The sequence below is a fragment of the Myzus persicae genome, unplaced genomic scaffold, assembly GCF_001856785.1.
Source record: "Myzus persicae strain clone G006 unplaced genomic scaffold, MPER_G0061.0, whole genome shotgun sequence".
NCBI classification, from domain to species: domain Eukaryota; kingdom Metazoa; phylum Arthropoda; class Insecta; order Hemiptera; family Aphididae; genus Myzus; species Myzus persicae.
The window spans coordinates 83,472-108,756 of record NW_019102171.1 but is presented as its reverse complement, the minus strand read 5'-3'; the positions used below and the strand labels follow the sequence as shown (position 1 = coordinate 108,756).

The 25,285-nt window shown below is 36.4% G+C and overlaps 1 protein-coding gene and 1 non-coding gene across 11 annotated transcripts in view; one reads left to right on the top strand and one right to left on the bottom strand.

Annotated features, from left to right (window-relative positions):
• The window catches only part of LOC111031450, a 238,595-nt gene that overhangs the window by 149,231 nt on the left and 64,079 nt on the right, over positions 1-25,285 (top strand). For all 10 annotated transcript variants that reach the window (XM_022311378.1, XM_022311377.1, XM_022311380.1 and 7 more), the window contains one exon: positions 15,861-15,951. In XM_022311378.1, the coding sequence (XP_022167070.1) occupies positions 15,861-15,951 (91 nt within the window). The remainder of the gene's footprint in view (positions 1-15,860; positions 15,952-25,285) is intronic.
• Positions 21,113-21,204, bottom strand: Trnay-gua. Its single transcript is given in 2 exon segments — positions 21,113-21,148; positions 21,168-21,204. It is a non-coding gene; the product is annotated as a tRNA-Tyr (tRNA).

The window sequence follows — 25,285 nt, the reverse complement described above, 5'->3', positions numbered from 1 at the left end:
TTTCGTTTTTATTTCACCGCACCCGCTGTTTCCATTAGTCCGGATAGTCATATCTCTCCTCACGCGTAACGGTATATTAGGTATATACGCCGCGGCGATGGTGAAACGTGTATTAAACGCTAAGGTCCCGGTGTACACATTATAATAATGTATTTTTTTGTACTGGCTGTACAACCCCACTTTTCCCAGAAAAAAACGAACAAATATATAAAAATAAGCCACTATATATAGGTTTGTCTCTTATATGATACCTATTCAAGGGTGTCCATCAGGAGAGATTTTACTGTACCAATAACGCACATACACTTGTATACATATACAAGATTATAAACCTAACCTACTTCCCTCTCTGTTTCGCGATGAATACCTTAAAAAAAAAACAACTTATAATTATACTCAAAAATCCGACAGTAACGATAAGAATCACACTTGTCGAGGTGGTCGTCGGCCAACATGACTATATTAAAAAAGGGTCACTCGAATAAATGTATCGTTAAATACGTCCGCAACGTATAGTAGATAAAAATGAAAACGTCTTGTAGACACCTGTAATCATAATATTGTTGAGCATAATAATATTGTACGATCGCATTGCAATAAAATACGGTTGAATTTGTTTCCGGATGACGTTGATACCTATCGGAAACGTGTCACTCGTCCGCCGATGCATATAATATAACCCATATAATATTATAACATTGAACTACCCATAGCGTATATATAGTGTTGTAGCCCGCGTGTTATTTGTTATGGGCGCCGTCGCCCCAAGTCTGTAGTATACGAGCGAGCAAATATCACCGTCAAACGAACGCGCTCGCGAATCTATATATTGCGATATCTATATATGTATATATACGCTATTATCCGCGAGTGTTTACCGAGGGGAAAATCCACGATTCGCGTCTACAATAATAATAATATATAATACATACTCCAGTAAGTTACCATACATCGATAAATCACGTATGTGTGCTTGTGTATGTTGTGCAGTGCACATGGAGTTGAGGAATATAATTCTGCAGTGGTTGACCGTGGGGGAGAGTCCAATTTTTCGCTCTTCAGCCGAGACGGACTGGCGCTCCACGAAAATGTATAGGTATATATTGTAATACAACTCCCAAGATAGTACGCGTATAAAATAATATGCCTACGCGATATTATCATATCATTGCTTGGTGGTATGAAGCTAAATATAATAATAATAATAATAATAATAATAATAATAATAATAATAATAATAATACAGTCGAGAAACGGTGGTTTTGGGCCATTCGCAATCTGGTCGAAACACACGTCCCTGAGGGAAACAATACGACGAATTAAGTGGCCGTTTTGATATCCACCGGAGTGTTCGAGAGGTTTAACCTCTGGCTGTTGATCCATGTTAACGACTGTAAAGCCCTCGGCACCCGGCCATAATTACATTATAAAGTCATTATTCGCCTCCCGTCCACACCCCCGCCACAGCCTCGGGCCCGATACCACAACACCATTCGGACAACTCAACTCTCTCACTCTGTCTAACCATTTCTCGCCGTCTCTCCATTATTTCCACTCGTCTCTCATTCGTTTACTCTCTCCGTCTCGCCGTGTGTTATGTTATAACAATAATAATGTCCAACGACGGTTTTCATATGATTACAATACCTATGTTATAGGTATATCATAAACACGTTCAGTATAGGTGGGTTATGTAATAATAATGTGAATAATAATATGTTCGTTACCCGTAATTTCGAAATCGGTCTACGAACAATTATAATATACTTCTTTCATAAACACACAAAAAAAATGATGAAATAACTTAAATGAAGAATCAACTAAAAATTCTATTTCCTATATCACGTACCTTTCCTGATCACTACAATGTGTTTCGATAATATGATTAGTTCGATTTCTTGAAACCTATAGTTGATTACTTGATTAAAATAAACTGCAGGTATCATCGTAAAATACACAAAATAATCAATCCTAAATCGTTTGTCGTGCAATTATTTTTTTTCATATTATTCGATGAGACACGCGTCATCATCAAGTTTACCCAACATATCATACAATTTGTATTTTAACACAAATATTTTCGTATTTGAAACACCCCCGGCGGTGGGTTAAGGATATCATTTAGAACTTATTTTGACAGTATACATTTATGTATAGGACCCACACACTAAAAATATGCAACAAAAAAAATAACAAATTCACGCGCTTTATTTATTCATAAACAAGGATTATATGTTTCGCTCACGTCTATTTTCTCCATTTTACTCGCTCCTTTGGGCTGTAAACGAGCGTCTACGGTCTCTTAGACACGAGGCAAAGATGTCAAGTGTCGCCTGGGGAACACGTCTGTCGTCTGTACACACGTCCTGAAGCGGATAAACGAGCCGAATAGCCTTACACACACACACTCCCTCTCGCGTTTTTCAGCCCAGGGGGTACAAATGCGTCAACAATGCCAATTCGTTTAACAATCAACTTTTTTTCCTCTGACTTTTTATCAAGAAAGGTTATAGAGATTTCTATCACTTAAAGAGGGTTGCCAAAAAATGAAAGATAAAAAACATATTTCCTCTAGGAAAACGCTGCACTATTAGCGAACGTCAATTTCGATCAATTTTGCAAGGACCCTCAAGTTGGTCCGTTCTTCATCAACTCCTAAGATTTTTATTTTTATCATTATTATTATTACTATATATTATTATTATTTTTTACTCACTATAACCACATCGAGTTGAGTTGCTCGTAAAATATTATAATTCTCCATCGGACGAAGGTTTTAGGCTGGTAATTATTTCAAAACATTCGTGCGTGAAATTTTCATCCTCCGGTAGGTTTTCAAGTTAATAACGGCTGTAGTTGTGGCTGGTGGGTGGTTGGAGGGCGGACAACAGATTGTTTTTTGTACTTCATTTTGAGAGGCCTGAATGGAACGTTAATTAATTTAAGGAAGGAAAATTATTTTTATTTTTTTAATCGGGTTAAAAAAGGTACGTGTAATATAAGACGACATATGAACATTTTCAAAGTACTCGAGACATGATTAGAGTGGTTTTATTATTGGTATATATAATAATATAATGGTGTATGTGATATACTATACATGGGTACCTACCCAACATTTTGCTATCATGTTGTAATTAAAAACGTTAAAATATAAAACTTGTACTCATTTCACTCTAATAATGAAATGAGCTTAATATAAAATTAATTTCGGAAAAATGAAAACTAGAAATAGCGTGTATTTCAAGTGCATATTATTATATTTCTTAATGCAAAAATATAAAACTTTGAATGATTCGTTTTATGGCATACGTATTAAAACCTTAACAACACTGAATATATTATTAGGTTTACAATTATCAATGCAAGAGTCTATAAAACAATCATTTTAGTTTTTCTTTTGTTTTCGATTTGTTGTATACAACGGAATTTTGAAATTAAATCCAGAACATTCACGTAGGTAGCACAAGTAAGTTTCCATCGGTTTGGCGAAATCATCAAAATCACTCCTACGTTGAATCCCTTCGACATTTTTTCTAATTTTTTTCCATATACACTATTTGAATTATTGCCGTATCAACAGTTTTGTGTGGATCCTAGCCCGAACAATGTTTCCCCTCTTATGTCGGAAATCGCTAATTAATCGGCATTGTGTACAGAGGCGTCAGAGCAAAACTTGGAGTATCATTTCAGGCATAAGATTGCAATTAGCTGGTTTAATCGTTGAACACAAACTATCAAATCACACGGCCGGCTTGAGATCGGTTTCCTACCATAGTCAACCCCCTCCCACCGTTTTATCTCCCTATATCCGTATGCCACTATTACTCTCTGGGGTTTTCACATACACACGCAATTACCGAAAGCTTTAGTCCACATTTCGCTGCCATAAACATAGCGATAACTGATCCCGAGGCTTCTAGTTGAAGACTTTACTGTGCTGCGTTCTTAAGAGACCGCAGAAATATAAAACTAAAAAAAATCATTCAGCGATATGCGCAACACACAATACAGAGATCGTTTGATTTCATTATTATTATTGAAATTGATTTAATGAGAAATGTAAAAAATATATTTATTCAGTATACACTTCTTCAATAATGCCGATACCACTCTTCTTATATTTGGTCGAGATATGACGCAGAAGTACTACCTGCCTACGTTTTTAATTGGAAATTATCCACCACACAATAATATAATATTATGATCATCATTATAATTAAAAGGCATACTGACGATAACAAAAAATTGTAAGTGCGCAAGCGGATTTTACGATTTCTCGTTATTAAAGTGTTATTGTTACGACAAAGGGGTTCTTTTGAAAATTAAACTTTTAGTTCTGGAAATATCATAGTATATAATATAAATTACTTAAAATCAGCGATGAACTTCGCCAATATTATTTGCAACTCAAAAGCACAATTGATTGATGTGTATAAAGTATACAAACCGACGTTATTGGTGTAGACTGTACACTGTAGAGTTTGTATTAAATCATACTGCATATTATTTAATTCGCTGTCGTGAAATCATTAGTATTACGTCGAAACTTAAACGTATCACCTATAATAATATTTATGTAAATAAAGTCAATATTCTTTGCCATTCACGTCTTTAACAGAGTACCTATACCCACCAATGTGAAAATCATCCCGTCGACAGTCGACGGAAATCGAGGAGCGCTCATCCCTGCTGACACGCGATGTTGTCACGAAATTAGTTCATTTAAATTTTTTGAACAACTCTACAACTGTGATGTTGAATACACGTGTATAGGTACGCCACTCTCGATAACGTTTCTAACGGGTTTCCTCTTATACGACGGAAAATGTAGGAAAAGCCACTCGACGAACGCTGCCACCGCATCTCCTGACCGAACGGAATTATTATTATACTCTCGCGACGTGACAAACCGAACGCCGGACATCCCGCCGTCTCCGCCGACTACGCCTCATTATCGCGATCTCTGCCACCGCAGAAGATATATGTATGGTCCACCGCCTCCGTCGCTACCTGTCCCCGCGACGGTCGGTCGAAGACGTGTCCTCAGACATGGTGGCACGGCACTGTCCGGTCCACAGCTCTCAATCAATCGAGTCCCGGAGCCATTATCGTTCCCTGAACAATCATGTACTACGGTCCTTGGCCTAGGGAGTGCGGGACCTACGAGGACCCGCGAAACAAATATAATAAGGGACGGCGGCAGCGGTGGTGAATCGATAAGAGATCGACGGTGGCGACTTCGCGTAATTCTCCTGGGACTCGCCGAAACCCCGCCCCGCGCGCGCATTGTCTTAAAGAGGTTTCCCGGACCCAGGGCCAGAGGGATTACACTCGGGAAACGTGTGGTGATGGTCGGCTGCAGCAGCAGCAGCAGCAGCAGCAGCAGAAGCACGGTCTCTCGCTCTGTCTCTGTCTCACCCTCTCTCGTGTGCGTGTGTGTATGTGTGTGTATCGCACGTTTCGACCAATTATCCCCTCTGGACGCGACGTGAATGGACCCCATCGTAGTCGCTTTTGAATTATATTTACCACGCGCGTATACGCGGCCGAGACGACGACGCGCCAATTATAATATTATAATACCGTATTATACACACACACACACACACACACACAAACGTATTGGCCAAAGCTGCGCGTTAAGTCGCACCCACCGCGGATATTATCATTTGCTTACGTACTATCCATTAGGTAGGTATTGTATAAAATATATAACAGCTGCGGACAACGAATTGTTAAACAGATAATAATATTATGGATACGTGTCTTGTTAATGCGATACCTATATATAGGTAGACATATCTACCTAAAACGATCGACGTGATAATATTATAATGATTACGTGGAGCGATGTCATATGTTAACTATATAGCTAACGTCTCTAAAGTGTATGATAAATTATAGAAGTGTCGTTTTGCCGACGACTTGACAGCTCAGTATCTGCACCTATTGTTTTGTTTGGAACACATCTGATTGCGGACTTGCCTCGAAAGTTATAACATCATAATTGATTATATTATAAACTACTTAAAGATCATATTATATTCAAATTCTTGTACTTTTTTACAAACTTCCATTTTTTCACTAAATAATTTATTTGAAAATGCTGTACCTACCTACTATTCAAATTTCAAACAGAAATCTGACGAATAATTTACAGTAAAATAAGAAGGATCCTCATTTAAAAATCAGTAATTTTTATTTAAAACAACTATTTTAGAGATGTTATTAAATTTGTGTTAAAGTTTTCGTTCAGCCTTCGTACCTAAGCAAAACTACGATCGACAGCTAATGCATTTTTTTTTTAATGTTGTATAAAATATATAAATTAAATATTTATTAGTATAATTGTTGTTGGATACGTTATTTTATTACACATAACATTGGTAGGATTTTATTTTTTCTCCGCGTGATAGTTTAATACAAACGATATGTGTTTTCTGGGAATGGGTTTTCCGTGCGGATGAACTTGTATAGGTATATATATATATATATTGGAAACGTCAAGCGGCTCCCGTTGCTTTCTGGAAATTGTTTCTCGTGTTTGAAAACAACTCGGTAGGACTGAAAAAAAAATAACGAAGAAGCTACGTCGAAAACCGTAACCGGAAACATATTAAAGGTAATGGTCTCGAAATTATTATTGAATGAAATCCGGCACATAAAAATGTCGGGGAGTCTTTCGCTATTTATTGCGCTCGGATGGTTCTATGTCGCATTTATCCGTCGACAATCCAATAACTCCCTCGGCATTTTTTCACTATACTCTTGCAGTCTGACGTAAGTACATATATATATATATATATATTTTCGCGTTATTGTCAGTAATTGAATAATTTGTACACATGTTGACCGACCGTTCTTTTTGGAAATTATTTCTTATTTTTTCCCCTTGTCCGTGACGACACGATGAAATGGCAGCGTGGCGGAGTAGAAGAAGAGGACCGAGGAAAATCCCGTATAATATTGTTATTTAATGTGTACAACAAAATGTACACCACCCGACGACGGACGAATGATAATATACATATATCCATACATACATACATAATAATAATGTATAGAAAACCGATAAATCCCATGTTTATGCATGCAAAACGAACCTCCGGATGACCACCGGATGTGTCCGGGTATCGGAAACGGACGGCCGCGTTATTTACATAATAATATAATATCTCGGTGTGTAGATCTTAACATGGATGCGAAGAAATAAAGAATGTACGTCTCGCTCGTCGGAATCTCGACCGAAACGGGTGCCCCGTGTTTATATGTATGCAATGCGCACACAAATCGAATTATTCATATGGGGTCCTAGTCTCGAAGGACGTTTTGCACTTCCGATCTCTTATCCCCCGGTTCAGTGAAAGAATAATAATAAACGCACTTTATACAATATATATGCAATTTTCATCAGAATCTGAAAGCGTAAACGTGCTCAAACCAAACGCCGTGGCCGGGTAAATTTTTATGGCCCGTTGCAGGCTGGGACTAGACTGACGACGCTGTTGGGGCATGTGCGTGTGTGTAGACGAGGGTGATAGAGAGGGAAAAAATGCTAAAATCAAATTTAATAGCTCTCCGGTCATAAATGCGCCAGAACGATTTCGCGCGTTTTATTATTTAACTGTTTTTCGTTTATATATGCATGTGCAATAACATAACATGACGTATACATGCATGCCGAGCGCAATAATGACGTATTAGCGTAGACGGTTTATGACTATTTTATATTTTGTACGGGTTTGGCGTTCGTACAAGTTATTTTGACACGTATTATAACCGTGGAGGGTTTGAAACGACTACGGGAAAAAAAGATACAATTTTATTTTTCATTTTTCCTCCAACTTTGGCTAAGATAAAAAGTTACTATAGCTCGAACATTGAAACATGCACATACATATTACATGATAATAATATATTGAACAAAACCGTTTTATATGCTATAACAGAGTCCCACGTTCTCACTGCAATTTGCACATGACCTGGGTGTACATTTTTATGCATTTTCAGTTGGTGAAAAATATTACGACATTTTGGTGCTAATCAAAATAATAAACTCAACTCTTTCGCCACGTAGATAGTACAGATAAAAAAGCAATATATTTTTGTATTTATCGCTTATACTATGCACAGAATGACGTCGAAATGTGAATAATCACCTGAAGTATAAATTGTTTATTGTTATTTCGGTGTATCGGCTATTTAAATCGCCAATCGAAATCTGCGGTGCATATTCGACTGAATTGTGTTTAAACTGCCCTGCTGCTAGTAAAGCAGTAACTAAAAAAAATTGAATTTTAGGAAAATAAAGTTTTTGTTTTTTTTCTGAGTTAATTAAATATCTTAAGTTCTTATTTCAAGAAATTCAAAAATGCTAATAATTTTGAGATGGATAAATTATTTTTCGATATTTTTCTCATAATTGAGAAAATTACTCATCAGATGTCGTTTTTCCTGCATTAAACCTGCATGAAACCTTCGTTAAATTATAATATGCAGAGTAATTATTAAATTAACGATATTTCGTCAAAACCTCATTTGTATGTAGGTACTTGTATTGTAATATTACTCTGGCTATCCCAATAGCAGCGTTTAATTGCGTATTGGTAAATAGGTAATTACTAATTTATTAATCAAACGATGCGATACTGCGATACACCGAAAAGGGTGCAGTATCTACATGTATGGCTGTATTGTTGTTGTTGTTGTTGTTGTTGTTGTTGTTTGTACCGACGAACAGTAATTGGAAAGATGCGATAGTGCGATAATACCACCAATAAAACTACGCGAGACCAGCTACAACGTATACAGACGTTTGTGTACGATACAGCAGTATACTTAAATTTTTTAAAATATATATACGTATTGGTACCAGGTTCCGGTAGGCACAGTCGGTGTACCTGTATACCGTAAACGGACATTTTTAATTACACATTTCGGTGGACTGTATGCGTTACAAAACTATATCTAGTAAGTAAAAAACAAAAAAGAATTGGCTCGGTGTGGATGGTGGGAAAGGGCTCGTAGTTTATTCATCGAACACGCGGACACGCGCGTTCACCCACGTCGTTGGGTTATTGTTTGTTCACCGGGACCGCGTAATTATACACTGTGACATCATACAATATAACCTATTACCTATGATATACCCATCGCAATAATATTATACGTTGTCCGCCGCACTTATACATCCCGCTTAAACATAAATTAATATTGCATTGCATAACTTGCTACATATTACAATAATGAATAATAATTAATACCATACCATTCAGCTGATATCGTGCATGGTATTAATTATATAGCTATATTTCCGATTTTTTTAAAATACTTTTTGTTTGTGTGCGTCATCACAAAAGCATCTCGTTTCTTATTAGTCACTACTGTGTCCATATAGTGTAATAACCAACTCGTATCGTTGGCTTGGACTCAATCTACCTATACTATCCTGCATCGGTAACGAAGTTTTATAAAGTATTTTTCACGATTTCCTTTGAATTCCGGCCGTAAAAATGACAATACTGCGATACGATATGACACATTGTGACGACGTAGGGTATCGTCGCGCTCTCCTCTGTCGGCAGTTAATTCAAAGGCGGCACGAATGTCTTCGGAATGCCGAAATAGCGTATTATCTTCCATTATGGTGTGTACACAATATATATACACTGTCGTCGTCGTCGTCATCGCACACATATTATTATATAACGTCGCGGAGACGAGCGTAGTCCGGCATTGTTCGCGTAACCCTTTCGCGGATGGACGGCCGTCGTCTCATGCCGCGCGCTGAACCGTACTGAACCCGAGGGCCCGCGACGACACGTTTTATTAAATCCGTCTCGGCGGAACGAACTACGACTGCAGTCGGTAGAATATGCGGCGATTCATCAGGGTCACGGGGGATGCGGGTGGGGGTGTTTGAAACGTTCAAAGACTATATACCCTTTGACGGTGCGGATAATCGCCCCAACACACGCTTACACGCTTAGGTATACTGTGTATATACGTGATTGCTGAGCTATACCTAATTGTCTACTTTGCCGGTTTATCAGAAAACAATAGTTAGGAAATCTCCGTGATCGTTCTGAAATCCCGTTTTTTTTTTTTTTAATATACAACGCAGTAAGCTTTATAACTCTATAAACGATTAAAAATGAATTTGGTGATTTGAAATTTGACCAAAATTTCGTAAAATGCTAACTCGGTTAGGTTAGGCACCCACCTGCCGCGATGCTCCATTGGCTCTACCATCACTGCGGTGATTTAGGGTTAATATATTGTATGATATGATAGCAGCGGGTCACGTGGTACGATGTGGGTACAGTATCATTATGTTTATAACATTTGACGTTGTGCGAGCGTATATTGTTGGGCTTCTCGCGGGGAGAAACCACGACGGAGCTGCACCCCAGCCTCGCGCGAGAGAGATAATTAGTTTAGCTTTCGACTCGGGCGCGTGGGAGATGCATGCCGCTGCCGCTGTAGTCTTTCGAAATTAAAACTGAACCGGATGTACGCGTGTATAATATATAATAATAATAATAATAATAATAATGGTTTAATACGAACCTCGCGATATCCGCTGTTTTAATATCGGACCGGAGGTGACGACGGTGCGGGGGTGACAGCGCGCAGTGTTTTCAGACCGCAGCTAAAAATCCGCCCCGGGCTCGGTTCGTCTTAAAACTTTATCCGAACCGACTCTCATCACCACAAGCTCGAGTTGATGGCTCATAATTGTATTAGCCGTCGTACACTATATAATATTATATCGCTGTGTGCCACTTTCCCTCCGCCCCAAGTCCAAAAATCCACCTATACATGTATAATATTGTTATATGATTTAATACGACCGCCAACGCTGCAGCATCCTCGTTTCCGAAAAAAAGACGCCTCGAGTACGGTATATTATAATATGTATATATATATATATAAATATATATGCTTAACAAAAGGGGTTGAAGCCACTACGGCGCAATTTCAAAGTACTCTCGAAACGATTAACGTCGTTGGTATATAATAATAAATTCGTCTGCGGGACCTGAGTCGTCGTATGATAAAATCAAACGATTCCCTTTAACTCGAGTCGCAATCGCCGTATTATATTAGTAATTATTTTCGTGCAAACTACAGTTTTTCCTTTATTTCAATGAAATATAATATAAGTAATAAAACAGGTTAATAGGTACCCATGTCCATGTGTTATGGTTACTACAGAAAGGTTTGATAGCTTACATACTGAACTGCTGTACAGCTTTAGTATGATCTTGAATGGATTAGTAATAATTGGTGTGGTACAAATAAGTGCAGCCACTTGATCGTTTCAAAATGAAATATTTCTTACCTTCTCATAAAAACGTTCTTCTTTATTTAAAAAAACATTTATTTAATGGTATTGAACTAAATATAGTCAATCGCATCAAAGATTTAGGAATTTATCATGATTCTTCCCTTTTGTTCTTCGGTGGACATATGTTTACATTCAAAATAAAGCTATTCATCTTTTCGACCTTTAATTTATTAGTTTAATAAATTATTGAATGGCTTTATTTACTGTCAAGATCTATTAACCAAACTAATATTTCTAGTTACAATTTTCATGATAAGACAGGTAACCCTTTGCGTGTACTATTCCAGCGTACGTCACATAGTAAAAATTCTCCTTAAAATAAACCCATATACATTATACATGGTAAATAATTTTGTTCATAATTCTGTTGATTCTAAAATGTATAATTTGGTAATTTGATCACTTAAATGTTAATTAAACTTCACATATCATGCTATATGTATGGTTATTTTTTTATATCCAAGTCATAACAAATAAAATAAATTGTATTAGTAAAATTAAATATTCATATTTTCTAACAGACCAACTAAAGTATGTAGGTATACCGCAATGTTTATTTCATTAGATATATAATAATAATTATAATTACACGTTTTCACATCTGAACATGATTTTTAGTCTAAATATTGTCTTCGTGTAAAACAAGTAGGTACCTAAGTATATATTATATTTTTATGGTTTTTTGTTCTGCAAACATTTTTTGAAAGCAATTTTTACTGTAATGCTTTCAAATGTAATATCAAATTAAAAATATAAAAGTATAATGACAAATCCTGTGGCCCACCCAGCTCACTTATTAGAGGTATTTTTAGTATGAAATTTGTTGTGTTAGTACGTACACGACAGTAACAACGGTCATTTTGTTGTATCGTTTCTTATATTTTTATTACGTGTTTGGTTTTTATTTCAACTCAATTATTGAGATAAACGACCTAAAATAATGCGGCGCTAAATCTTTGACCGCGCTACTTGAGTATACGCACAAGCGTTTTTTTCAATCAGTGGCTATACAGTTAATGTTACGCAAACGATTTTTTTTTTCTTTTTCTCCCCTCGGCTCGGCAATTGTCAGGTCGTTTCGTGTCGGAAGGGCATTTTTACGGTGAATAACAATGACCCGGGCACGGCCGTTCAATTACCGACATTAAAACAGTTTAGATAGCAGATTTTTGTGCATTTAATTGTTAAGTTTTTTTTCCTCGCTCCCGCCGCCAGTGTCAAAATCATCATCGGCGAAAAAAATACAACCGTCCTCCGTGATCTCGATAACCACAATTAATGAATTATTAATGAAGGGTCCAGATCGAAGAGCTTCCACTTTTTTTCTCCTTTTGTTTTTACGTTTTATTTACAGACATTGTCCGGATGCTAATGACGGACACGATTTAAATAATTTAAAAATACAAGCTTGTATACTATATTTTGACAGTTGGCATAAAAATTACCAATGCCCTTTTTAGCAGCGTCTGAATATAGATTTATTCATTTCAACGATCGGGTTTAATACAATAATAATAATAATGTTTATGTAGTATAATAAAATACATGGATACAAATCCAATTTAATATTTATTCATTTATTTAAGTAATTTATCATATAGTTATTTAATATCATTTTGACGTGTCTAATGAAATCGATGTCATTAAACTATATTGCGCAAAAGTAATGCAAAATTCGTTCGTCGAATGGGTTTTATATTGGGGCAATTGTCAATTTTCTTAATCGGAAATACATTTATTTCCTTGCATATATATACCACGACGTTCCGAATCTCGGAGAATTCTCAGTCGAACCAGAAAGACAATATTTTCCATTAGTGGGATTCGCATTGCAGAGGAGGGGGGCCGGTCGCTTTTGTTTGAATGCAAAATCGTTTAACTTCGACGCTTTTTCTCATTTTCGGTCTGGCCTTTAATGAACGATATATACACACGCACATAAAAGAACGCCGCCACCACCACTCCCCAACATCATCTGGGGAGAGAAAAAGACAGAAACGGGGTTGGTGTGTTAATTTCGGAGAGAGCTGCAGTCGTCGTCGTCATCGTCGTCGGTGGCAGCAAAAACTATTTAAAACAGCCAAGGGAATGCGATTGGGGTGTGTGGTGTGTGTGTGTGTGTGTGGGTGTGCGTGTGTGTGCGCGCGTGGAGAAAGATTTGCGACGTAGAAAGGGCGGCAAGAAAAAAGGGGTAATACCACACAAAAGCGGAAGTCGATTTCCCATCCCTTTACAACGCGTGCATTTACAGTATGTGTGTGGGTGTGTGTTCTTCTATACAATACTTCCGCTAAGCCAAAAGACACTGGAAAACCATTTCGAGAAGACAAACTTCTATATGGGTAGAGTCGCACACACGAAATCCATTTAAAACATATTCCATTCGCAAAACTTTAGCTGTTAAATTTTATTTAGGTTAGATGATGATATACATATATCTGATGGAAAGCGTAGACGTTTATAAAATGTATACTATTTATTTTTCTTTCAACCACATATTATAAGCTATTATAACAACGCGATAATGTATACTAATTCGTCCCGTCTCGATCGTGGCGTCGCACTAACACGATAAAGGTAACCAAAAACGCCATATACACAGTTTTCTGTTCAATAAAATAACGGAAATTACGCGGCCCATAAATTTTGGGTGTCGTTTCGCACTCGATCGTGTGATTTCATTAGCTCCCTCAATATACCCTCGTGTAACCCTATAATACATATTACCCCCTCCGCGTGTATCCGTAACTTAAAAGCAGGAAATATTTGGAAACTCGTGGATTGCCCGTATTTATAACTTTAAGTTGTAACTAGTTAAATGTATTTTGTATGCATAATGTTATGTCATTTACCGAACATAATTAATATAATCTTATATATAATAATATGAAACGTAATGGGTTTTAACCGATTGGAATACATTTGAGAAACATTTTAACGTTGTTCGTTTTTAACTCATATGCGTTTGTATAATATAACAAATAGCTATAAAACACATACTTCCTGCTTCGATTTTATCGGATTCATTGGTCCTGGAAAATAAACAATCACAACTATTTAATATGTATGTCGACCCGAATATTGAGTTTATAAAGAATTGTTTAAATGCAACTGAGCAAGGGCAAGATTGAAAGATGAAAACAAAATGTTTTCGAGTGCCGTTAAAATTTGGCCAAAAGTTCACCATCTCTGGTTATAGGGTTACACCAAGTGAATAATACGCAAGGAAACAGTATGTCCCTACAAATAAATACGTCAATATTAACGGAAATATTGAGCTGAGTGTTGCACAGTATATACATCACAAGCTAGTGCATTTCAAAAGAACATTTAATAAGAACGTGCAATACACTGTATCACTATTCTATTACAACTGTCGAAAGTTTCAACAAATAAATCACATAAATACACCTATTGGTACATTTTTATAATTTATTATCCTACGTCGTATAACCTGGAGTATAACAAAATAACTGCGCTCTATATTGTAATATAGAGTTTAGGTGTAGTCTTCGTATATTACCTATATATTATCGAATGTCAAAATTCAAAATATGTGATTTATAATATTATGAATCATATAAAACAATATATTATTATGTATTTTTGATGAAAAAAAGTCCGTATACGGTGTGGAGATTCGACGATGCACACGGTAATGGTGAGGCTGTATACAGAGTATAAATCCCGTCTCCTGGTTGTATTTCAGAGTGTTATTATATTATTATACGTCCGAGAAGAGATCACCCTCGTAATCCTCTCCCCCTCCGTCACCACTAACCCGCCACCGGAATTATAGTGGCACTCTCCTCGGACACTTTATATATATATATATATATATATATATTTTTTTTTTAATAACAGTTTTGTCCTAAAAACATAGCAAATCATCCGAACAAGCTGCAAGTATATAATATATTATATTATACTGTATCGTCGCGCATACGATGGCTGTGTGTCCAGAATATTTAAACAAACGAGTATAACGACGGGGTGGGCGACGCGCGCATAATAATATATCATCGGCCAATATCTTCGACATCTGTGTTGTGAGTGCGGACTCTGTAGCCGGACACGCATTTATCTTCTTCCTTTCCCTAGGCCTCCGGTTCTCCAAAGTCCGGCTATTTTATTCAATTGGTCGGGTTAGGAATATATGACTTTCACCCTTAACGTCTTACGTCGGTGCGGGCAGGGAATAACGAAATAAAAAAAAAACCATTTCACGTACACCAAAGACATCTGCCTGACAAAACATACGATAAAAGGGTGTACACGACTGGAATATATTATTATTCGCAAGCGGATAACACAAACCGTCCTCATAAGACGTCACTATAGTGCACATTATTATAATATATCGTAGTATAATACTGTTAAAAAATATTATTAAAATGACTACGTACATATTATTATTATATTTCTAAAAAACTATGATTAATAGGCATAGTGGAAGTATACTATTTTTTGGTCGAATTCTTATTTTTTATTTTAATTTTTTTTGCAGAAATACCTAGAACCTTCACCTTGGTTACAGACCAATTTTCCATTCAAGGCGTTTCAACACAAACTCGCCACTGACACTGCTGGTCCAGAAGGTGAGTAACTATATTACTATTAGTACTGTTATTATTTCAGCGTAGAATTGAGCGTTTATTTTCTAAGTAATCTCCATGCTTCTCGCCGTATGGAGACGCGTAATCTCATTACGATTCGAAAAACGGTTGAATGAATTTGAGTATGCTTTCCCTACCCCCGTGAACTTCCCCGGCACAACTTTTTAATAACGGCACCTCGGCCCGTCATTATTATTATTACCAACTGAAGAAAAATATTATATATATATAATTTCAAACATCAGGTGAAAAAGCACGAACTTTCCAAGCAACACCAGGCGGTCTCTAACAAGCAATTTCGAATTTATTCCCTCGTTATTTTTACCATCTATTTTTTTAACGTTTTATAAAAGCAATTATTATTATTCATTTCCCCCCTTTTTTTTCCTTTTTATTATTATTTTATTTGGTTTTTAAACAATAACAACAATTACATTGACTAAGAAACAAAAAAAAATATTTTTAACCCAGCAATCCCAAAACTTCTTATATCGTCTTGAAATAAGAGCTTATACATTTTCAAAATCTGAATATTCATTTTTTAAAACATTTTAATTGTAAATAAAAGCGTAAATTGCACAAACAAATCGGCCATGCATAAAAACATAACGAGCAAAACTTAGGTGTACTTAAATAGGATAACATTTTAATCTCATAATCAGCACTTTTTTTTGGTTATTACATCTTATATACAGACTGAAGAAACTGTTTTACACTTCATTCGAAAGTCGAAAAATATGCGTAAGATGTTTTTGTTTTTCAAAACGTAATCGCGATCAGTGTCATGCACTTAGCGCTATATTTCTTAATAAAGAATATTATATTTTTAACAACAATTTACACGGATACGTTCTGTCGAATTATTTGTACACCAATCAATCACCACGAAATTTAAAAAATATATACATAATATTATTCAATTATGTATAAAATTGATAACGAAACAAAAGTTTCGGTGTCGTAAAAGTCGTTTTGTCGGAATAACAGATTGCTTTGGTTACGTTTTATCGTCGAGGCCACTATGCCTAAATAAGTCCAATTTAAAAAATTTAGAAAATAAAACATTCAAGGAAGTGGTCGTTTTTTTTTTAGTTAATCAGAAATTACATTGGGGATTTTCGTTGTACTCTCCCGTGTGCGGGATGGTGTCACAAGAGGAACGACCGACGTCCCGGGAGATATGCTAACGCGAAAACCGGAGAGGGTGATTAATTCCGCAGCGGATCTTATGAATATTTTACTGCCGTGTGCGACGCTTAAAAAGGAGAAGGGAAAGAAAAAAAATTATTAAAAAAAAATTACTATTATATACTTACTACCACAGCGGTCGGTAGTTTTTTTCCTCTTCCCGCGTAATACTAATAATAATAATAATAATAATAATAATAATAATATAAAACTTATATATATATATATTAGATTATAATATTTACGAGCGAACTGAGCCCCGAAAATCGTTGCGGTGACACGTTGTACAGTGTATAGTGGATGCAAAATTGCGATGGTACTTTCGCGCATATATATATATATATATATATCGTTAACTAGTAAGCCATAAATATATAAATGCAGGAACTTTGGCGTAGCTGGTATATAGTCGATGTGAATTTGCGATATTTTCTGTTGTTTTTTTTTGTGTATATTTCGTATCCGCTCTTGCTATACTGTCCCACTTGCATGGATATTTGCATGCGGGATCCGATTAAAACAAACCGAAAAAATATATACGTCATCCTCGAGGTTAAAAAAAAGGGGTTTGACGCGCGTACACTCGCTCACACACACTAATCTGTATGCGTACTAAAACATTCATGTGCTCGACTCGACGACGGATCACCCAGCGCATATATACGACATTATGTATATATATGTTCGGGACGCATATAATGCTAATTCCCGTGCACACACATACGCGCCGCACTCTATCCGCCCCCCCCCCGCAAACCCATGCGCGACAGAGTTGACATCTTAAAATACGCATTTAAAATCTTTACCTCCGACCCGCAACCCCTCACCCACCACTCCACACCCTTGTACAGTCGCACTGCATATCACACCGTGCACGCTGCCACCCTTTCGACGAGAATTTTAATGTATGTATATTCGAAAACATTTCCACACACACACACACACATACACACATACACATACTCGCACACTGCCAGCAGTCCGAAATCCCTTAACGAAAGCGCCTGTGAGCGTGTGTGCAGTGTGCCTTCGGCTTTTGCCCAGTGTTTGCAGTTTGGCGAATAATTTTGCATGCATCAAACGAGTGCGTATATTATTATGTATATATAATACACACACACATGTATGTATTCGGCGCTGATATTCGTAAACGCGTATATATATCCGAAGTTTTCAGGAGTCTATTGAGAGGGGGACGACTGGGCGTAAGTCGAAAAACGCGCATCCGTCGACGAGGAAGAAAATACAAGGACAGCTGACGGCTTATATTATATTATATAGTTAATTTTTTGTACTTGTCTGTTGTATCAATCCTTTACGGAGTATACCAATTGTATCGTCCCGCTGCACGCTGTAATGTATTTATTTTTATTTAATTATTAAAAATTACAAAAAAAGACAATGATAAAATATTTAAAAAATTGTATATTCAATTTGGGATTGTGGTAAATGAATCAAACGATCGCGACGGCGAGGAGGACAACATTTTTAAATATACAATAAAATGTGTTCACAAGAATTCTTTTCACTTGGTTTTGGTCCTCACACGAACTCTACGAAATACATATGGGAGCTCAATATTATATTGAAGTCGCCGTTACTATAATAACTGAGCGCAATAGCGTGCGTCAGATTTTCCACATCAGATCGTGTGTCGAGTATTAAATAGCGTTGCATTAAAATAATCTATATATATTATATACATACACCGATTCCACGGACACGCGATATGTATACAAATGTGAGTATTCCTAGTGAATTTCCGGAATCCCAACACTTTGCGTGCGGGGGTACAAATGCGTTTCATAACATCGGAAGAAAGGGGCTATCCTTTGACCCGGACTGACAAATATCTATACCGTAGGTCTGCAGGACGTGGGAGGCGAGGACGCGCTGATGAACACACCGCAAATATGTCTTCGAGACTTCACATCATGCGAGCCAAAAACGGTTTGGCAAACTAAGGCACATACCACGAGGAATATCGTTTACACACACACACACATATGTATAGTATTACACGCGGAATCCCCTCCGACAAACTATTAGCGACAGCTAATCTCTGCGATTATTTTTTTCCCCACACGACGACAGCTAAGGGTGTGTATGTGTGTTCTTGTGCGTATGTTATATTATGTGCCGCTGTTAATTTGAAAAAAAAACCTTTGCTCGACAGCTATACACGCCTGATGCATGTAACCTGTTGCTGCTCGCATTTTCCGGTCTTATTCACATGCGTCACGTTTTTATTTTTTTTTTCCGTATGTACGTGGAGAATTTATAGCTGACAGTCGTGTTCATCGTTTTTGCTTTTTTTTTTTGCTAACCACTTCAAAAAAAAAAATACGTAATAATAATAAAAAATAAAACGCGAAAGACTACGAAAAAAAACGGTACACGTATTTTTCAAACCCACGACGTGTGTGAATGTGTGAGTGTGCCTGCGATATGGCGTATAAACAAACATATTATTTTTGCAGTGCGCGTGAAGAGTTATAGTAGTAGCCTTTTACCGTTGTCATTTTTAATGTCACAGCACTTACACATGCTCGTTTCGGTTGATTTATCACCCTCGGTAAATGCAAAAAAAATGCATATATACAACGATATAACGATGATGATAATAATAATAATAATAATAATGTATAAATCTCGAGCTGCTCCGGGCATTGTCTCGGCAGGAGGAGACAAATATGAAAAATTAAATTGAAACCGGAAGAAAGCCGGAACACCGCGATAATAACAACAATAATAAAAATACTATGAAGCACCACCACCACCGGCAGCGCGCGCAGTGCGTTCGAGGGTCTCTCTCCGAAGGTACCTCCATACATATATATTATTATTATATTATGTGCTGCTGCAGATTAAAACGACGACCGTAAGAAAAAAAAAATGCCCTCCACCGAAATCAATGGGGTGCCAATTATAAGTTTTATCAAGTCGGCGGGCGCGTGTATAAGCAAGTGTGGCGGCGGCGGCGGGACCATTGCGTCGAGTGCTGAGCGGCTCTCATCCCGATCGTGTCGTATCGCGGCCGGCCGCGTGCGTTATCTCGCAAAGGACCCGTTTTCGGATTATAAGAGTACTTCCCTCTCCTCCGCGTTGAAGTTTCTAATACGAACCGCTCGTGTCCGAAAGTATAATATATATATATATTTAGTTTCGATCGCCGAAAATCCAATCCTTTTGTTTCCCGCGTGACTCGTGCGGTTTGTCATTTTCTCTACGACCTCGCTTAATCGCAATTCGTGAGTCCGTCCGCAGAAAGAACGAAAATCCTATGATATCGACCCCGCCTTGGATGACAATAATATTATTCTACCCGACCGTATGTTATTTTATACTTTATAGTGATATTACACATAAATACTAAATAGATAGGTGAATTTCATGTTACACGAACGCGTTACTGTAGTGCTAAGTGTTGTCCTCAGAAATTATATTGCTGTCGTGATGTGGCTGTGGACTATTGAAATATTTAATCATACAATATCAAGCAGGGCTGTAAACTAGACTGGGTTGGTAAATAATAATGATATAGTTCATATTATGACCAACTATAAACATAAACAATTATAAACACAAACATTTTACGCCAGCTATGTAATCATCAACTACTACATCCGTAACTACTTGGCGAAAGTATAAATGTAGTTGTAACACATGTATATTAAATAAATATCTAAACATGATTAAATAAAAATAAAATACCGAGAATAAATACTTAATTGAATATTAAAAACCGTTTTAATGACTTTTATTTCTAGTTTATTAAATAAAAATAGATTTACATGATGATATATGATAATACATGTGGAATATATGTATAAAATTTAACCAATTAATAGTTTTATCAATTCAGAATAATACATAATATGTTGAATGATGAATGTATGAATGATATTCGTAAAGAGAAAGTGAAATATAGTGAAAAAAAAGTCAAAAAACTATTTCCTTCGAGCCGGATTTGAACCAGCGACCTATGGATATCTGTGATTATTATGCCACTACAGTCCACCGCTCTACCAACTGAGCTATCGAAGGCAGATGTTAGACTGTTGGTTTTCACTTCATTTAAGCACGGACTACAATATGTTTTACTTAGTAATTTTTTCAATGGTTAATTAATGATAATATAATTTATATTCAAATATATTGTTATTTAATTTCCTTGACCCTTCTCAACTAACTATAATACGGTATTTCAATTTTCTTTAACATAATTTTTAAACGATTTTCATTTTGACATCACTACGTCGCGTCGCGTCGGTATGAGTGTATGACCATTGGGTTATGTACCTTGTACCTATAACCTATATACAATTGGAAATTATTGCACTGAATAACTGAAGGAAAATACATTTCTCTGATTCAAAAGCATTTTAAATACTCTCATTTTACAAATTTTATGTTTCCGAAGTCGATTACGGTTGATTTTATTTTAACAATAAGTTCATGGAATAAATATTAACATTTTGGATCAGTATTCGGTATACTAAAGTAAAAAAAAGGTACATAATATACTATTATTTTCTCTGTGCAAATCGATCCAGTATAAAATTTGTTTGTACAATTAAAATACGTGCACACTGCGTCACTGTACACATATAAATTATAAATACATTGCTAATAGAAATAATAATCAAATACCTATTGATTTTTGATAAATAATAGCTAATTTACCAATTTTCCATTACCTAATATTTCTCCTATGTATTAAAGTCTCATCAATATACAGTTATAATTTTATGTATATCGTATAAATGTATAATTAGATCAATACTATAATTTATTTATCGTATCAGTGGTATAATAACATTGCTCGTTGCCTGTACAGCTGTACATAATATTACATCACTTGTTGTCGCCGATTGTCCCAATTTTCATAATAATTTGAGTAAATAGAAATATCAAAATTTTTTATCCAAGAAGTCAGATATTATGATGGGATGAAAACTTGTCCCAAGTGTAGATTGAGTCTGATTTACTTGGAAAATTAATCTGTAAAGCTGTATGCATACTCTTCCGAAACACTTGCTAATCGAAAACAAGTGAGGATAGTATTCACCGCGTGTTTGAACTACATATTTTTCGCGAGTTATTATTATGTATCAGCTAACTACCACCGCCTGGCCCGCTTCGTTATGTGTATACTTATATACATGTATATTATATGCGCTTGGCTCCGGTGCAGCCCTTTTGCAGCAGAACAATATTGTTCAACAACAATATGTTCGAACGGACACCGGTCCCTCACACTCCCGTGCACCCCCTACCATCCGGACGGCGAATCGCGACCGGAAGTCGGAACCGATCGCCCCCGTCGCCGCAGTCCACGGCGGCCGGATGAACGTCCAGTTGCCCGGCCGGCGTTTTCCACCGAGACACTTCCGATTCCGGTCGCCGTCCACACTCCACTTTATATGGCGCGACGTGCGAAAGACAAGACACCTTTTGTTTTCGCCCTGAAAGCCGATACGCCGCCGTCGTCGTGGCGCACAATGGCGCGTTAGATATTGCGCTCGGTGGCATATATATATGTATACATATGCAAAAATTTGCGTTTTATCATACACGGGGCAACAAACTATACATGCGGTGGGTACCTGCTACAACTGTCATCATGTAAATTTGAAAAGTTCTCCAGTCCACATGAGGGGTGGGTGCCTTTCGTAACGGAAAAATAAATATATTATACACACACGATATAAATCGCGTGCGTATACCTACGTATGCATACAGGGTGATTCACCAAGTATGCTCACCCCTTTACTAATCTGGCTTTTGAAAAATGTTAAATATACTTAAAGACCATATTATTATATTTTCGAATTCTTGAGTTTTTTGTTCTGCTTAATAGGAGCGTGTTGTTGAGCTAAATAATTTACAGTAAAAAAGGGTGGGGGGGTCGCATTTGAAAAACTCAAGTTTATATCGCCACAGGACATTTCTATATTATATGAAGTATAATACAAATCATTTCAGAATTTGAATAAGTTCATAATAATATTAAAGGAACAAATATGGGGGTGAACATTATAATATGATGCTTGGTGAATCACCCTGTGTATACCTACACATATTATTACTATTATAAACTGCCCGCCGAGCAGCTATCGTTTAGGATTTTCTCCGCTGAGTTCCGCAGTTAGGGCACGTCCGTTTTATTTTTTCCTATTTTTCTTCGCGTTATATATTATTATATCCCCCGCAAAGCCATCGCTACCCCTAACTGCCGTCACGACGACGTGTGTACATATATCGTATATAATGCGTGTGCCGTGTACACCTAACCTATTCCGCCGTCTCGTCGAGTAGCGGCTGCATGGCAAATGAAGAGAGTCACACGCACCGCGAGCGTTCCCGCACATATATTTAAGGCCGATTGTCGCCCTTACATTATGTATGCTATTTTTTTTGTTGTTTTCACTTTTTCTATACTCATCCGCGCCGAGGGGAAAGCCACGCGTACATATAAAATACGTTATAAATCCATTACCAGACGCCGCCTGCCCGTGTGAATCGACGGGTTTGTTTTTTTCCCAAGATGATTGGTTTTTGATTGAGCCCCGGAGAATAAGAATATATAAGAATAAGAGCGTATGTAATAATATACGATCGTCTTTTTCGATACACAGCTGCAGTGACAATTCTATAAAAATATACACTAGCTGTATAAAATAGTAAACACCATCTTCATACGTCAACAAACGCGCGTTTTTTAACAGATAAAGGTATACACGCGCCAGACGGTTGAACGGTTGATATTTAGTAGTTGATTTTGTACTTTTATTCATTTTTTTTTTCGATTTAATATTATAAACAGACCTCGTTGTGCTGACCGCGCCCCTAAGATTTTCTTTCTTTCCGGTTTTTTCTTATTATTTATAATTCACTTTTTTCACCTTCCGTATTTATTTATTACTGACTTCTCGTTTACCAAGCAGGGGTCTCTGACGATCATAACTCTTAACAGCGACGGATTTTCAGATAAGGACACCTCTGCCCTCTTTTTTTTATTCGCTCTTTCCCATCATCCCTCAAGGATCATTTCCCCCTTCTAGACGTCTAAAAGACGCTCAAATCCCTTATAGAAAAAAATCTACCCTTAAAAAAACATATAAATACATATATATATAATTTAAAGAGAAATAATCCCCATCAGAGGTTTTTTTCATCCATTAACGATTAAAACATCATCATGTCAATCGTCCTTCACTTGACCCTTATTTTTTTTTTTGTCCTTCCCTAGTGGATATATTTCCATTACGTATTTCGGATTTGATTAGATTAATTTACCGTACTGATTTTTGATACGAAAAAAGAAAATAGAAATTATCTTCTTCCAACAGTATATATATTGGCTTGCTCATATATTTACAATAAGAAGACATATCTTTGTTAAATATAAATGTATACATTGTAATGATATATATACTTCATGCGCTCGGAGTTCATTGTATACACATTTTAACATTTATTAGTATTAATGTAAAAAAGTAACATTGTAATCTGAATAAAAAAAGACAGTGCTATAGTCCTGCAGTATATATTATATTAAATACCTACTACATTCGTTAGTATTATGTTTAATGGCTAAATAATTATCAAAAAACTATATAATTATGGTATGTATAATCGTTTTTACCGTAGACCTCATACCACAGACTATATTATGAGTTAGGTCTATATGACTATAATTGCATATAGTCTGTGCTTACATATAGTTAAACTAATATTTTTTTTCTGCTCACGATTTTGATTTAACGATTGAAAATGTCTTATTTATATTATTTGACTTTAACCAATCCACAAAATCGATTCAAATAGGTTATATATATATATATATTTTTGTAATTAGTCCAAACGGTTCTGCAGTCCCTATCGCTGTCATGCACCTCTTGGAGTTATACTTTTACGTAAATATAACTTTATGTAATATATATGAAATATCTTAAACCAACACCATTATAAAACGCAATGTTTGTTTTGAAAAAAGCGCTGTCGTCTATAATATTATATCATCTTGTTATGATATAAATATATAATCATATTATGTAAACCTATGAGTGATTTCTTTATGTATACATGTTGGTTTTTTATAAACGTAAGACCATTTTTATTT